Source organism: Rhinoderma darwinii, chromosome 2, assembly GCF_050947455.1.
Source record: "Rhinoderma darwinii isolate aRhiDar2 chromosome 2, aRhiDar2.hap1, whole genome shotgun sequence".
Classification (NCBI taxonomy): Eukaryota; Metazoa; Chordata; class Amphibia; order Anura; family Rhinodermatidae; genus Rhinoderma; species Rhinoderma darwinii.
In genome coordinates, this window is record NC_134688.1 from 190,295,922 (window position 1) to 190,310,928 (window position 15,007).

At 39.7% G+C, this 15,007-nt stretch overlaps 1 protein-coding gene across 1 annotated transcript in view; it reads left to right on the forward strand.

Moving 5' to 3' along the window:
- Positions 1 to 14,897, forward strand: part of CFAP97D2 (CFAP97 domain containing 2) — a 40,856-nt gene extending 25,959 nt beyond the window's left edge. The window contains exons 3-5 of the mRNA XM_075850332.1: positions 612 to 730; positions 1,774 to 1,969; positions 12,506 to 14,897. Coding sequence (XP_075706447.1) covers positions 612 to 730; positions 1,774 to 1,969; positions 12,506 to 12,976 — 786 coding nt within the window. The 3' untranslated portion in view covers positions 12,977 to 14,897. The remainder of the gene's footprint in view (positions 1 to 611; positions 731 to 1,773; positions 1,970 to 12,505) is intronic.
- Positions 14,898 to 15,007: the final 110 nt, after the last annotated feature.

The following is a 15,007-nucleotide window of genomic DNA, read 5'->3' on the forward strand; positions in this document are numbered from 1 at the left end:
ATGCGAAGGCTAAAGCAGCTCTTAGGGTATGTTCACACGCTGAGAGGCAGTTACGTGTGAAAAGACAGACTGTTAACAGCTGCCTCGTTTCACACGTAAAAGCTCCTCCTCGTAATTTACGAGGCGTCTGAGACGCTAGTAAACCTTGAGCCGTGCTTCATTGATTTCAATGAAGAACGGCTCAAATTACGTGGCAAAGAAGTGCCCTGCACTTCTTTGCCGAGGCAGTAAATTTACGGGTCGTCGTTTGACAGCTGTCGAACGACGACTCGTAAATAACAGGTCGTCTGCACAGTACGTCGGCAAACCCATTCAAATGAATGGGCAGATGTTTGCCGACGTATTGTAGCCCTATTTTCAGACGTAAAACGAGGCATAATACGCCTCGTATACGTCTGAAATTTGGCCGTGTGAACATACCCTTAGGTGTTTGGAGACTGCCAGATAGCTTCACAAATCTATTCCTGGAATGCTTTCACTACGAGGGATGGTTTAGGTTACCTGCTATCACACCTGAAGTTTCAGGATTTTAGTTGGTTATGTTTTACATTTATATCGCCCATTAAACTAGTTTCTTTTTATATGCTTTCTAAATACTTATGTTGTCTTAGCTGGAAGAGGAACGACTATCAATCATTGAAAGGGACAACCATCTGTTGCTAGAGAAAATGTCTGCTATTATGAGAACTAAAGGAAGAGTTGACAACAAAAATATTTATGAAACTAAAAGGTGAGTAGTATATTTCAAGGATATTGAATAATGCTGGTGATGTCTGTGGGTTCCAGACTTCAGGCGGTCGTTGACTGCAAAGGGTTTGCATCAAAGTATTAAAAAATACTCCTTATACTTATAATTATGTTAGTTTGTGCAACTACTTTTGAGCCTGTGAGAATGGAGGGACTATGTAAAAAATGGCTGGAAGTCCTTAACAATGAATGCAATATTTTTGTTAAATGCCTTGAATTAAGCCTAAAAATGACACTTCAGTCACATCTTTATTGCCTTGTTTTAAATCCATTGCGGTCGTGCACAGAGGCAAAATTATGAAAATTGTCTCACAGTCCAAATAATTCTGGACCTGAATGTAATTTGCACTATGTGATGGTTATCTGCTTTAAAAATGTTATATTGCAACCCCCTGAAATTCATCAAAATTGCTGATCATAAATATATTTATTAGTGGTTGGCTCCGGCTCGCTCCAGTTTTCCTACTATACCTAATTTAGCATCTTACTCTACATGATGATGACTGACTTTTCATTGACTTTATATTCTTATATACTACTGCAACAGGAATTTGACTGAACACAGGCTAATCCCTAGTCACTAGGGAATACGGTAAAATTCCTTTACTTTGGCATCAATGGGAACTAATATATGCTGGATTATTAGATATTCTGGATTATTGGATATACATATAAATGGCCAAAATAGAATGTAGAAACAAAATGATTAACTCTATTAAGTCTTGTGCTTCTGGTCTTTTGAGATTTTACATTATACTGCTGTTCTACACTGGAAACAAGTGCTTAATTATCAGACTTTCTGCATTATTTATTATTATTATTATTATTATTATTATTATTATTGCTGAATAAAGGAATTTTAAGATAAATTATAATCTTGGGCTCTGCTCATGCTAGCGTCATGGGTATAGAATGAATAATAGATATGCAGAATCCCATTGATTTATGATGGGTAGGTCAGGTTTCCATTTGTGCCTTATTTACATAAATTAAGGGATATAATTTCTAAACATATCTATTTTCCAGTTTAAATAAAGAGAAAAGAGAGCAAGAATTGCTGAAAGTATACAGAGAGAACCAAACCATTGGGGACAGACTCACAAAGTGTGAGCCTCAGTATCGAGTGGAAAAATGGCATGAAGACTGGGTAAAAGCAGAGAAGTATATGGACAGCATCGCTAACTACCCTAGGGGATGGTATGCTGTGCAGCACCCAGAAAAGGTAATGCTATTCGGGAAAGATGTGATATATAAATGCCATTTCAAGGTATAGCTTTCCAGAGTTGGTTTTTACATAGTAACATATTTGCAAAAAAGTCCATCTAGTTCAGCCTATTCTCCTGCAGTGTTGATCCAGAGGAAGTCAAAACAACCCGCATAAGGCAGAAGCAAAAATTCCTTCCCAACTCCAATCGATCTCCCAGGTTTAGCATTCCATCTCAGCAATCTAGTGCACATCATTTGTAATATGTCTGTTGTTCATGTCTTTCAAGAAAGGCTTCCAGGCTCCGTTTAAGATTTTTCATCAAAATAACCTTGACAACTACCTCTGGCAGAGTTTCATAGTTTCACTGCTCTTACAGTAAAGAAACCTATTCTATGATCATGTGGAAACTTCCTTTCCTGTACATGTAGTGGATTTTTGTTATAAATGTACTGAATGCGATGACTACTTTGGATTTTTTAGAATAACTCCAGGTACAAGTGATATTGACAGCATTGATAGAATAGAAATTCTTATGTTACATGGTGAGGAAACAGAAAAATAATTGTTTCTTTTAAAGAGGACCTGTAAACTCTCCTGACATGTCTGTTCAAGTAAATACTTATATTCTACATGTAATAACAATTCTGCAGTATTTTGCGTTAATGCTGTTCCTCCTGGAAATGTATGACTAAATTGACAATGTTACCATTCCCCTTATCAATGGGACAGTGTGACACTGTGTACTGAGACACCCTATTGACAAAGGCAATACTGTTCCAGGAGGAATACTAGAAGTATGGCACAATGCAGAGTTCTAAGAACAGCTGCACCAGGGCAAAAGGTTTACTAGACATGCACGTCCTAAGGCAGCAGCGAGTGAGGGTGCTGGGAGCTCGAAGCAGCATAGAGTACTGGTAGAACCAGAGTTACCAGTACAGTGCAGTACAATGTAACGGGCTGAGGGTCGGTGCAGAATTAGGTGGACGAAGAGAGAAGGAACAAGTATCTTAGCGTGTTACCTGGGATTGCCAGAGCGGCTGCGAATTTTGGGGTGGCCTGATTGGGCAATAGCCAGCTTCAACTACCGAGGCTAGGAGTAAATTACCAGTATGCAATCATACACAGAAGTGGAGTACTGCATCCCCCTTGACGTGGACTACTGCCCTGGACTATTATTCCGGGTAGTGGCGAGCAGAAGGAGCTGGTGGGGGGATATTGCGCTGCTGCTCTCTACTATTCAAATCTGTGACTGCTTAATATTTGCATATGTTAGGGGTCGCATAAAGAAGCAGGTTTCCAGGCCTACAAAACTTACTTATTTGCCTCCCCAACAAACCCAGATTATCGAGCCCCCGGATACATCTAATGGCAGTATTATCTTACTATCTACTAATTTGGAAGATACCTTTAACTCCTCAGTAGACACTAATGTCTCTTCTGTTGATGAAATACAAATTGGTATAGATAAAATACTGCCCACTAGTGTACTGCCCATAACAGAGGCTTCTTTACAACCAATGTTTAATAAACTATAGGATAGTATGCATTGAGATATTAAAATCTTGGTAAGAGAATTAAAATCCAAACTGGTCGCCCTAGCTGATTGCACAGGAAAGGTGGAAAGACAAGCAACACTCCTGACTAAAACATGTAATAAGATGATTATGATCCTACCATGCATGTGTTGTGATGCTGTAGTAAAATTTTTTTTTTTACATGCCTATTGTCGTTTTTTGTCTTTTTTTCCCCCTCCACATTGGTACAGGGAATACAAATTCTAAACAGCAACTATTAATGGGGCTGGTTATCATGTCTTTGTCACCACAGAAGCATTTCATAGCCTGATAAGAGGCCCTTGAATCAAACTGTAAAATTGTACTATCACAGGAAACGCATTTGCTGTCAAAAGATACCTATAGGTTCTGCAAAAATAATTTTCCCTAGAATTTCCTTGCTACTACAAATAAGAAATAAGCTGGGGTACTTATAGCCAGGGGTGCGATCCGGCCGTTTAGCCCCAGTTCTCCCAAACCGGTTGATAAAGTTATAGCCGGTTCGGAGAACCGGGGATAAGTGGGAACCCGGAACCGGACCCTTGCACTCAATTGTATCCAGGTCCTTAGGACGTGGATACAATTGATTAGTCTAGTGCTGCCTGGCGAGGCACAGGATGCCTCACCCTTCGGCACTTTAGAATGATGCAGTCGGTGCAATGACGTAATTGCGCCACTGCATCGTTCCGCTGGATGAGGCCTGGCGACGCTGGAGGACGGCACGGGAACGGGAACAGATGAGCATGTAATTTTTTTTTCTTTTTCAGTGGGCAGTGTTGGGGGCACTACCTACAGGGGCACTATCTACAGGGGACTCTATGTGGGGTCCTATCTACAAGGGCCCTATCCACAGGGGACACTATCTGCAGGGGACTCTATTTGTATATGTACTGAGTTTAGTTCTGGTGCTGTATATATGTACTGAGTTTAGTTCTGGTGCTGTATATATGTACTGAACTTGGTTCTGGTGCTGTATATATATATATATATATATATATATATATATAATGAGTTTGGTTCTAGCACTGTATATATGTACTGAGTTTGGTTCTGGAACCATATCTGTGCATTAGCCGGGAGATTTGTTGCATGCCCCACTGTCCTTCACCCTTTTTACAGTGCACAACCTAAATAAATGGGCTGAGCATGCTTAGGATATTGAATGTGCCCAAATAGGTCTATACAGTGAAGGAAATAAGTATTTGATCTCTTGCTGATTTTGTAAGTTTGCCCACTGTCAAAGTCATGAACAGTCTAGAATTTTTAGGCTAGGTTAATTTTACCAGTGAGATATAGATTATATAAAAAAAAAAAAAAAATCACATAGTCAAAATTATATATATTTATTTTCATTGTGCACAGAGAAATAAGTATTTGATCCCCTACCAACCATTAAGAGTTCAGCCTCCTCCAGACCAGTTACACGCTCTAAATCAACTTGGTGCCTACATTAAAGACAGCTGTCTTAAATGGTCACCTGTATAAAAGACTCCTGTCCACAGACTCAATTAATCAGTCTGACTCTGACCTCTACAACATGGGCAAGACCAAAGAGCTTTCTAAGGATGTCAGGGACAAGATCATAGACCTGCACAAGGCTGGAATGGTCTACAAAACCATAAGTAAGACGCTGGGTGAGAAGGAGACAACTGTTGGTGCAATAGTAAGAAAATGGAAGACATACAAAATGACTGTCAATCGACATCGATCTGGGGCTCCATGCAAAATCTCACCTCATGGGGTATCCTGGATCCTGAGGAAGGTGAGAGCTCAGCTGAAAACTACACGGGGGGAACTTGTTAATGATCTCAAGGCAGCTGGGACCACAGTCCCCAAGAAAACCATTGGTAACACATTACGCCGTAATGGATTAAAATCCTGCAGTGCTCGCAAGGTCCCCCTGCTCAAGAAGGCACATGTACAGGCCCATCTGAAGTTTACAAATGAACATCTGGATGATTCTGAGAGTGATTGGGAGAAGGTGCTGTGGTCAGATGAGACTAAAATTGAGCTCTTTGGCATTAACTCAACTCGCCGTGTTTGGAGGAAGAGAAATGCTGCCTATGACCCAAAGAACACCGTCCCCACTGTCAAGCATGAAGGTGGAAACATTATGTTTTGGGGGTGTTTCTCTGCTAAGGGCACAGGACTACTTTACCGCATCAATGGGAGAATGGATGGAGCCATGTACCGTCAAATCCTGAGTGACAACCTCCTTCCCTCCACCAGGACATTAAAAATGGCTCGTGGCTGGGTCTTCCAGCACGACAATGACCCGAAACATACAGCCAAGGCAACAAAGGAGTGGCTCAAAAAGAAGCACATTAAGGTCATGGAGTGGCCTAGCCAGTCTCCAGACCTTAATCCCATCGAAAACTTATGGAGGGAGCTGAAGATCCGAGTTGCCAAGCGACAGCCTCGAAATCTTAATGATTTACAGATGATCTGCAAAGAGGAGTGGGCCAAAATTCCATCTAACATGTGTGCAAACCTCATCATCAACTACAAAAAACATCTGACTGCTGTGCTTGCCAACAAGGGTTTTGCCACCAAGTATTAAGTCTTGTTTGGCAAAGGGATAAAATACTTATTTCTCTGTGCACAATGCAAATAAATATATATAATTTTGACTATGTGATTTTCTTTAATATAATCTATCTCTCACTGGTAAAATGAACCTAGCCTAAAAATTCTAGACTGTTCATGACTTTGACAGTGGGCAAACTTACAAAATCAGCAAGGGATCAAATACTTATTTCCTTCACTGTACATAATGAGTGAGTTTAATATAATGTGTGGATAGGTATGTATGTTTATGTAATTATATACATAGTATGACCATTCAGTTAAACATTCTGGACAGGGAATTTCTTTATTTAGAGTCCACCTTATTATAGGGTATATTTGGAATATTGTCATTTTTTTTATTTGATTATTAGAATAATTTTCCATGGCGCAATACACCATGAAACACTGCAACCCCTCCCCCAGCGCGTATGTCTTTGTCGGCAAAACAGAGAACCTGTTGTTAAAAATTTGAATCCCACCCTGGATTATGGCATTTAAAAACACTAAGGTTCCAGATATATAAACTGGAAGTTTATGTTAATCGAAGATATATAATATTATACTGCCTAAAGGAAAATCAACCTTATACTATTTTAAATGTGTATGCCCCTAATAAGGGCCAGTATAAATTCATCAGATCGCTTTTTACTAGGGTCCGGAAATCTGCTATAGGAAACATCATTTTGGATCTTGATGTCCTAAACCACAGAAACATATAGTCATTAAGGATATTTTACTTGATAAAAATGTGAACAATATTTGCCTTTATTTACCTTGTGCCAAACGGGATTACTCTTTTTTTTCCAAACCACACTTAATCTATTTTTGTATTGATCTTTTCCTGATAGATATGCTTTCAGTGCCCTATGCAAATAAAGTTGCGATTCTACCAATAACATGAGACCGTGCTCCCATTCTGTTATCACTTTATGTAGGCCTACATGCTCCTAAGATATAAGATAAATATGTGAATGCTACACTTACATAAACCCAAACTGGAAAGCTCCATATGGAAATATATAGACTATCAGGGGCACCGATCTGCCTCTACAGAGGCAATTTTATATTTATGCAAATGAGCCTTTCTAATGGACAACTGGGAGTGTGTTTTCTCTTATTTCCAACTGGGCGTGTATTGTGTTTGTAACATCTGGGCGTTGTGAATAGAAGTGTATGATGCTGACATATGATGCTGACAAACACTTCTATTCACAACGCCCAGCTAGTAAAACAAGTAAACACGCCCAGATGTAACAAACACAATACACGCCCAGTTGGAAATAAGAGAAAACACTCCCAGTTGTCCATTATAAAGGCTCATTTGCATAACTATAAAATAGCTCATAACTTGGCCAAAAATTATCGTTTTTAAAAAAACCAAAACGTTACTGTTATCTACATTGCAGCGCCGATCACATGCAATAGGAGATAGGGATTTGATAATCTGGTGACAGAGCCACTTTAAGGCTATGTTTACACGGAGTATTTTGGGGGAGGAATATCTGCCTCAAAATTCCGTTTGGAACTTTGAGGCAGATATTCCTCTCCCTGCACGCCGATTTTCGCGGCGATTATCGCGCCGTTTTTTGCCCGCGGCCATTGAGCGCCGCGGGCATAAAACAGCGAGAAATACCCTTTCTCCTGCCTCCCATTGAAGTCAATGGGAGGTCAGAGGCGGAAGCGCCCGAAGATAGGGCATGTCGCTTCTTTTTCCCGCGAGGCAGTTTTACTGCTCGCGGGAAAAAGACGCCGACGCCTCCCATTGAAATCAATGGGAGGCGTTCTCGGGCCGTTTTTGCCGAGTTTTGCGACGCGGTTTCCGCGTCAAAAAACTCGGCAAAATACCCCGTGTGAACATAGCCTAATAGTTTTAGTAGGGAGGCAGTGCTTCCAGAGAAAATGCTAGTAGCAAGGATAATCACAATCTAAAACCCAGGTAAAGACCCTTTGTTACCTGAGACAAATTTTCTTACTCAACTAAGAGCTGAATATTTTTCCAGAGTTACATAGTTACATAGTTTATAAGGTTGAAAAAGACACATGTTCATCAAATCCAACCTATAATTCTACTGTGTTTATCCAGAGGAAGGCAAAACCCCCCCATGAGGTGGATGCCAACTTCCTCATTAGGGAAAAAAATTCCTCCCTGCCTCCAAATATGGAAATTATAATAAATCCCTGAATCAACATCCCATCTCCAGAATCTAGAACTCATAAGTTGTAATATTATAGTTTTCAGGAAAGTCATCAACTCCCTTCTTGATCTTGCTCTAGTTCTGGCTATAAGACTCACCTAAGTTGTGAATTTGCTTCTCTCACCAGTTCAGTTTGGCTTTATGCTATAGATGCTACTACAAAAGTAGTTGATCTCAATCAGATGGTGGACCTTTCGGAAACCCCAAGTGCACTCGTCTAGTTAGACGGCGAAAAAACATTTGACAGGCTGTACAAGTTATTCCTTAGGTTTTGATTAAGTTTGTTTTTTCTTTTTAAGTCGATCTTGTGTCTGCTACCTACTATGCTGGTATATAATATGGGATTCATCTCTAAAGAATTTTCAGTTACAAATGGCCTCAGTCAGGAATGCCCTCTATCCCCTTGATACTTAATCTTACAATTGAACCATTTTACAACAATTGAAATCATGTATGAATCCAAAGGATTCCACACGTAATCTAAGTTGTACTCTAAGGTCTCCTATTATAAGCTAACTGAAAGTAAATGCCAAATCCTTATGTTTAGAAACCAATATACCCTATTCGTGGGCTGAAAAGGGATTTACCTATCTAGGCATTCAAGTTTCACCCTCATTGGCTAAAATAATCAGCTTAAATATAATTAATCTAATTGAGCGTTTTAGACAGCAAATCAATAAAGTTTCCAATACATCCTTTTCCTGGGTAGCCCAAATAAATATTATAAAATGTAACACTCTTTCTATAATATTACACAAATTTTAATATTGTAAAACAATAATATTATACAACTTGTTTCCTAATTCAACAATCAAAAAATTGCAAGAAATAATTCTATGATTTATATGGGGCTCCAAGCAGGCTAGAATCACGAAGAAAACTTTATTTAATTTATTCAGTTTGAAAGGCATAGGGGTCCCGGATTTAAGTACCTACCAAAAAGCGGTCTTGCTTGAGCCAATAACGGCTTACTGGAAAGAACGACACGATTTTGGTGGGCCCAATTATAACTTGCAGAAGTTTCCATTATATATATATATATATATATATATATATATATATATATGTATATATATATATAACATACCCCTATATATATCTATCTATCTATCTATATATATATAAACGAAAGAAATCCCACAGCACTCCGATGGTTCCATAAAGTATGTGATTTATTCAGTCAACAGCTGCAACGTTTCCGTCCTGCTATAGGACCTTTTTCAAGCATGAAAAAGGTCCTATAGCAGAACGGAAACGTTGCAGCTGTTGACTGAATAAATCACATACTTTTTGGAACCATCGGAGTGCTGTGGGATTTCTTTCGTTTATGTCTGACAATCCACGGATCTGGATTACCTGCTTGCACCCATTACCGTGTTGGAATCTGTCGCAGAGTGCTGCTTATCTTTACCTATATATATATACATATATATATATATATATATATATATATATATAAATCTATGGTAACAGTATCTATTAATGGTAAAGAAAAAAAAGGAAAGCTGCACCACAATTGTTATTTCATGGTAAATACAAGTATATACTAAAACAGACATGTCAGGAAAGCTGACAGGTCATCTTTAAAGGGGGTGTCCACCTTTTTATTTATTTATAGAATAGGAAATTATACAGTTTTCCAATATATACGTATTAAAAATTCTGCTCACATACCTTTCTTAAATCAGTGCATTTATCTTTGTCTAAAAAAAATAAATGGTGTAACCCACAGATTAGCCCATAGAAATGCATCCATAGGATAACTGAATGGACTAAAGAAGGCGGCAGTCACGTGACCCACATCATGTGACCCCTGCCAAAGGTGACACTGTTCAGGTATATAAAAGGTGAATAATAGGTTATTCAGGAGCAGGAATAATAAAGTATTTATACCTCCAGCAGTACCTCATCATGTCTGTCAGTGTCTGTGAGGAGCAGCTCTTAGGCCCCATGCACACGACCATGCCAGTAATCACAGTCCATGAATATGGGCACGGCCCGCCACGGACAGCCACCCGCATTTGCGGGCCTAGCTCCCATATAAGGTATGGGAGCACGGTCCGTAAAAAGCAAAAAATAGGACATGTCCTATCTTTTGCGGGGCCTTTCTATGGCAAGGACACCTTCCCGTAAATATATGGGAAGGTGTCCGTTGGCCATAGAAATGAATGTGTCTGTAATTACTTTCTGTCTGTTTGGCGTTGTTCCCTTCCAATTCTTTCTTTTGCCTATATTCAGTGTTATCAAATCAAGGAAAGAACTGAAGTCATCCGTGACGTAAATCCTTTTATTGGAATAGGTGACAATAAGCTACGCGTTTTGGGGCCGAACTGGCACCTTCCTCAGGCAAAATCACATGAATAAAAAATGGCAGTAGTGTGATCATTTCAGCTAAAAAAAAAAACGTGAAGAAAATGGTAATGAGGTAGAGGTCAGGGGTTAAACTTATTGATTTGTTATATAATCATTGTATAAAAAAGAAGACAAAACAAAACGAAAAGGATGCTTTGTGTCAAAGTGGATGTGTGTGAGTGTAATGTGTATAGTTGAAAGAGGAATTTGTAATTCTGACATCAGCGACGCATTTATGGTGGTGTTATGCGTGTATAACTGTGTGTAAAACTGTGCTTGGAATACTGCGGACAGCTTCTCTGTCCATGAACACAACTAGTGATCAGTGATCTGGGGACTGGCTGATGACCAGTGATCGTCCCAGTCCATTGGTCTGCCATGGAGAGGCAATTCAATAGCTGGGAACGCAGAAGTCTCATGCTTGTCGTCCCTAGCAACCCAGGTCGCTAGGGTAACCAAGTAGTGGTGGGGCGGCATGGTAAGCAATGCAGGAGGATCACCATTCCTCTGTGACATCTCATGGGCACCAGCGGGGTATAGGAGGATTGCTTTTCTGGTAACAGATATATATTTTGTAGTTTGGTAAGTGTTCTGCCATGGGGCAATACAAGGGCGGCGAATTAAGCCTATGGTATGGATAATGGTATGAATTTGCAAATATCACGAGTAAAGAGTAGCGTAAAGAATCATAGCTCATGGGTTTAGGCCATGTATATTATGGTTTCAGTGATTTCATTCAGACCCAGAGGGACTAGGGTACTCAACCTATAGATCTAATATACCTCTCGGCGGCTAAGGGCTTCAAATCTGTTGGCTTGTGGAGTGTCAATGTGGTCAATAGGCCATGATCGTATAGCACTTGTAGTCGCCTTCATGTGTGAAGAAGCTGTGCGTCCATAGTTTTTCGTTACAATTTGAACGATGTTTGTTTAGACGGCAATGTAATGGTTGGATGGTACGTCCAACATATTGGACGCCACAGGCGTAATTTATAAGGTAAATGACTAATTGAGACTGGCATGTTAATTTGTGTTTTAGAAAAAATCTCCTTAGTGTTATTACTGGAAAAGGAACTGTGTTTGTGTAGGATGCTAGAACAGCAGAGGCATCGGGCTGTGATGCACTTAAAATTCCCTGTGGGTAACAGGTGTGGGGTTTTTTTCCCCAATGTTTAGTGCGGCTTGGGGCCTGACCTCTACTTCATTACGATTTTCTTCCCGTTTTGTTTCGCTTGAATGGTCACACTACTGTAATTTTTTAATCATGTGATATTTGCCTGAGGAAGGAGCCAGTTTTGGCACCAAAACGCGTAGCTTCTTATCACTCTATTCCAATAAAAGGATGACTCCAGTGCTTTCCTTGATTTGATAACACTGAATATAGCAAAAATAAAGAATTGGTAGGGAACAGCGCCAAGCAGAGGGCTGCTTTTAGCTAGTTACACCCCGCAACGGGTGCACTGTTTGAATACCATCGCTCTGTGGGCCCAACACATGTGTGTCATGTAACCCTGTTGATAACAGAATGCTAGGGGTCCCATGATGTGTGTGTGTGGAGGGGGGTTCACATGACTGACGCCATGATTAGTCATATTCAGTTAGCCTGTGGATGCATAACACAGTATTGATCTGTGGGCTATACCATTCTACTGTGACAGGGGCCTCGTGTACCATAAGAAAGGTATGTGAGCAGAATTTCTAATACATGTATATTAGAAAACTGTATGATTTTATATTCTACTATTAAATAAAAAAAAATAATAAAAACTGGCCAAACCTTTTAACATTCTAAGTCTGAAATGGCTGCATACACACATTATAGCAAAGGTTGATAAGCAGATTTTCTGTGTACATTCCCTTTAATAACTTTTTTTGTTTCTACAGATTTTAAAAAGAAAAATCAAAGCTGCTAAACTAATGTCTGTAAAAGATGTCAAAGCAAAAGAGGGTAAAGATAATAGTGATAAGCACAGAGGATCAATGGAGAAAATGAATACTAGGAAACAGGAAGACACAAACAAGGACAATACTGGAAGTATCGGGGAACGGAAGATTACAGAGCCAGAAAATAAGAAAGACGAATATACTGAACATAAAGATCATCAGAAAGTAGAGGACAAAAAAGAGGAAAACCAAGAGAGCATGGATAACAAATCGGAATTAGGAAAGGGTCAAGATTTGACAAAGAACAAGGAGGAGGACAACGAGGTATTGATGGGTGAAAATGAGACAAGTTACTCTGATATGGATAAAGAAGATGAATCTCACAAGTCAGAACAGTCTGAAAGTGAACCCGAGACAGATGATGATAAGGAGGAATCAGAATATGCAGAGAAGCATACAGAGGCAGAATAGGTTAGGATTTATCAGTGATCTGGCTGGTAATCTCCATTGAATTCAAATAGTTTTGCCAATTCTCTACTTCACACATGATGACATGATCACTAAATCTAAAACACAAGCTACCTTATTTACACCTTGACTATATATCAAATTATTTTCAAAAGTTTTTATGCAGATTCAGTTAGATATTCTCTTTTATGCACCACAGTAATCCTGTGGGGACAATTTGTACCCTGAAAACTGTCGTAAAATTAATAATTTTAAAAACTCTGTGTAAACAGGGCCTAAGTGTTCATGCAGCGCCAGCACAGAGGAAATTGTTTCTTTTCACATCATATGGGCTGTCTGTGTAATGCAGGACAAGACAGCTCCTCCAGAGTGAGAGTTGTTTTCTGTAACAGCTCTCCATTCTGGCCAAGAGATGAGGATACTGAACCAATGACCCCCCCTCTATTAACCTAAAATTCCCTAGTACGTGCTTAATCCTCAAGATGGAAATAACCCTTTAAAAATGAACAAAAGTCCATCACGTTCAACCTATTATCCTATTGTTTTGATTCAGAGGAAGGCAAAAAAAACAACCTATGAAGTAGTTGCCAACTGCCTCATATTACAGAGGAAAAATTCCTTCCCGACTCCAAATATGGCAATCAGAATAAATCCCTGGATCAATGACCAAATGACAAATGTTTTCAGATGGAAGCCCCATCTTTTGCTGAAATACTGCTGGGTAGTGCTGGGATGGAAAGCGTATCTGCCATAATTCTGCACACCTGAATTCAGAGAATAGGATGGGATTGGGGAGTCGGCAGCCACACACAATAGGCCTGTGCGCGCCATTTTGCACTTTGGCCACCGTGGATATATAAGATTAAATACTGCTATATCAGGTCGCTTGTGTTTTAGGTTTGTTGATGTCAAGGGGTTACTCAGTTTGATGTAAATATTGTACAACATTCAAATATATTCCTCATCATTTTCATGATCTCTGCCAGAGGCTGAAATGCCATCCTTATCATGTGCAACCTAAAAAGGACCTGTCACTAGGTCAAATAAGTTGAACTGATTTACTGATCTGAATAGCGCTGACTCCCTGATTCCAGTGCTGTTTTATTTTATTCCTGGAACCCCCGTTCTAGAGATATGGCCATTGTTGTGTTGGCTTCCTCTATGCTAATTTGCTGTAGTTAGCCAACAGGACGTGAACTATCCACAAGCTGCCTTACGCTGATTGGTCAGCATCAGAGGCAGAGAAGCTAGCTCCACCCAGTTGGCTGATTACAGAAAAATAGCCTCCAGGGAGCCAACACAACTGTTGGCCAAATCTCTGGAACGGGAGGGGGGAGTCCAGGAAAAAAAGAAAAACAGCGCTCAAATTAGGGAGACAGTGCTATTCAGGTCAGTTAGCAAATTCAACTAACACGACCTAGTGACAGGTCCTCTTTAAAGAGGCTCTGTCACCAGATTCTCAAACCCCTATCTCCTATTGCATGTGATCGGCGCTGCAATGTAGATAACAGTAACGTTTTTGTTTTTTTTAAAAACGTTCATTGTTGGCCAAGTTATGAGCTATTTTATATATATGCAAATGAGGTTTGAAATGGACAACTGGGCGTGTTTTTTTCGTTATGTCCAACTCGGCGTGTATTGTGTTTTTAACTGGGCGTGTTTACGTGTATGACGCTGACCAATCAGTGACCAGTCAGCAACATACACTCATCTCCATTCATTTACACAGCAGCGATGTGCAGCCACATAAACAGAGATTAACATTAATCAAGTGTCCCGATAATGAATACACATGAAATCCAGCCTGGACGTCATGTGTATTCAGAATCCTGAAACTTCTGACTCTTTTCTTTGAGATTTCTAGCAAGGGAAACGAAATCTCGCGAGATTACGGACATAACGGAAAAAAAAACGCCCAGTTGTCCATTTCAAACCTCATTTGCATATATATATATATAAAATAGCTCATAACTTGGCCAAAAATGAAAGTTTTCAAAAAAACAAAAACGTTACTGTTATCTACATTGCAGCGCC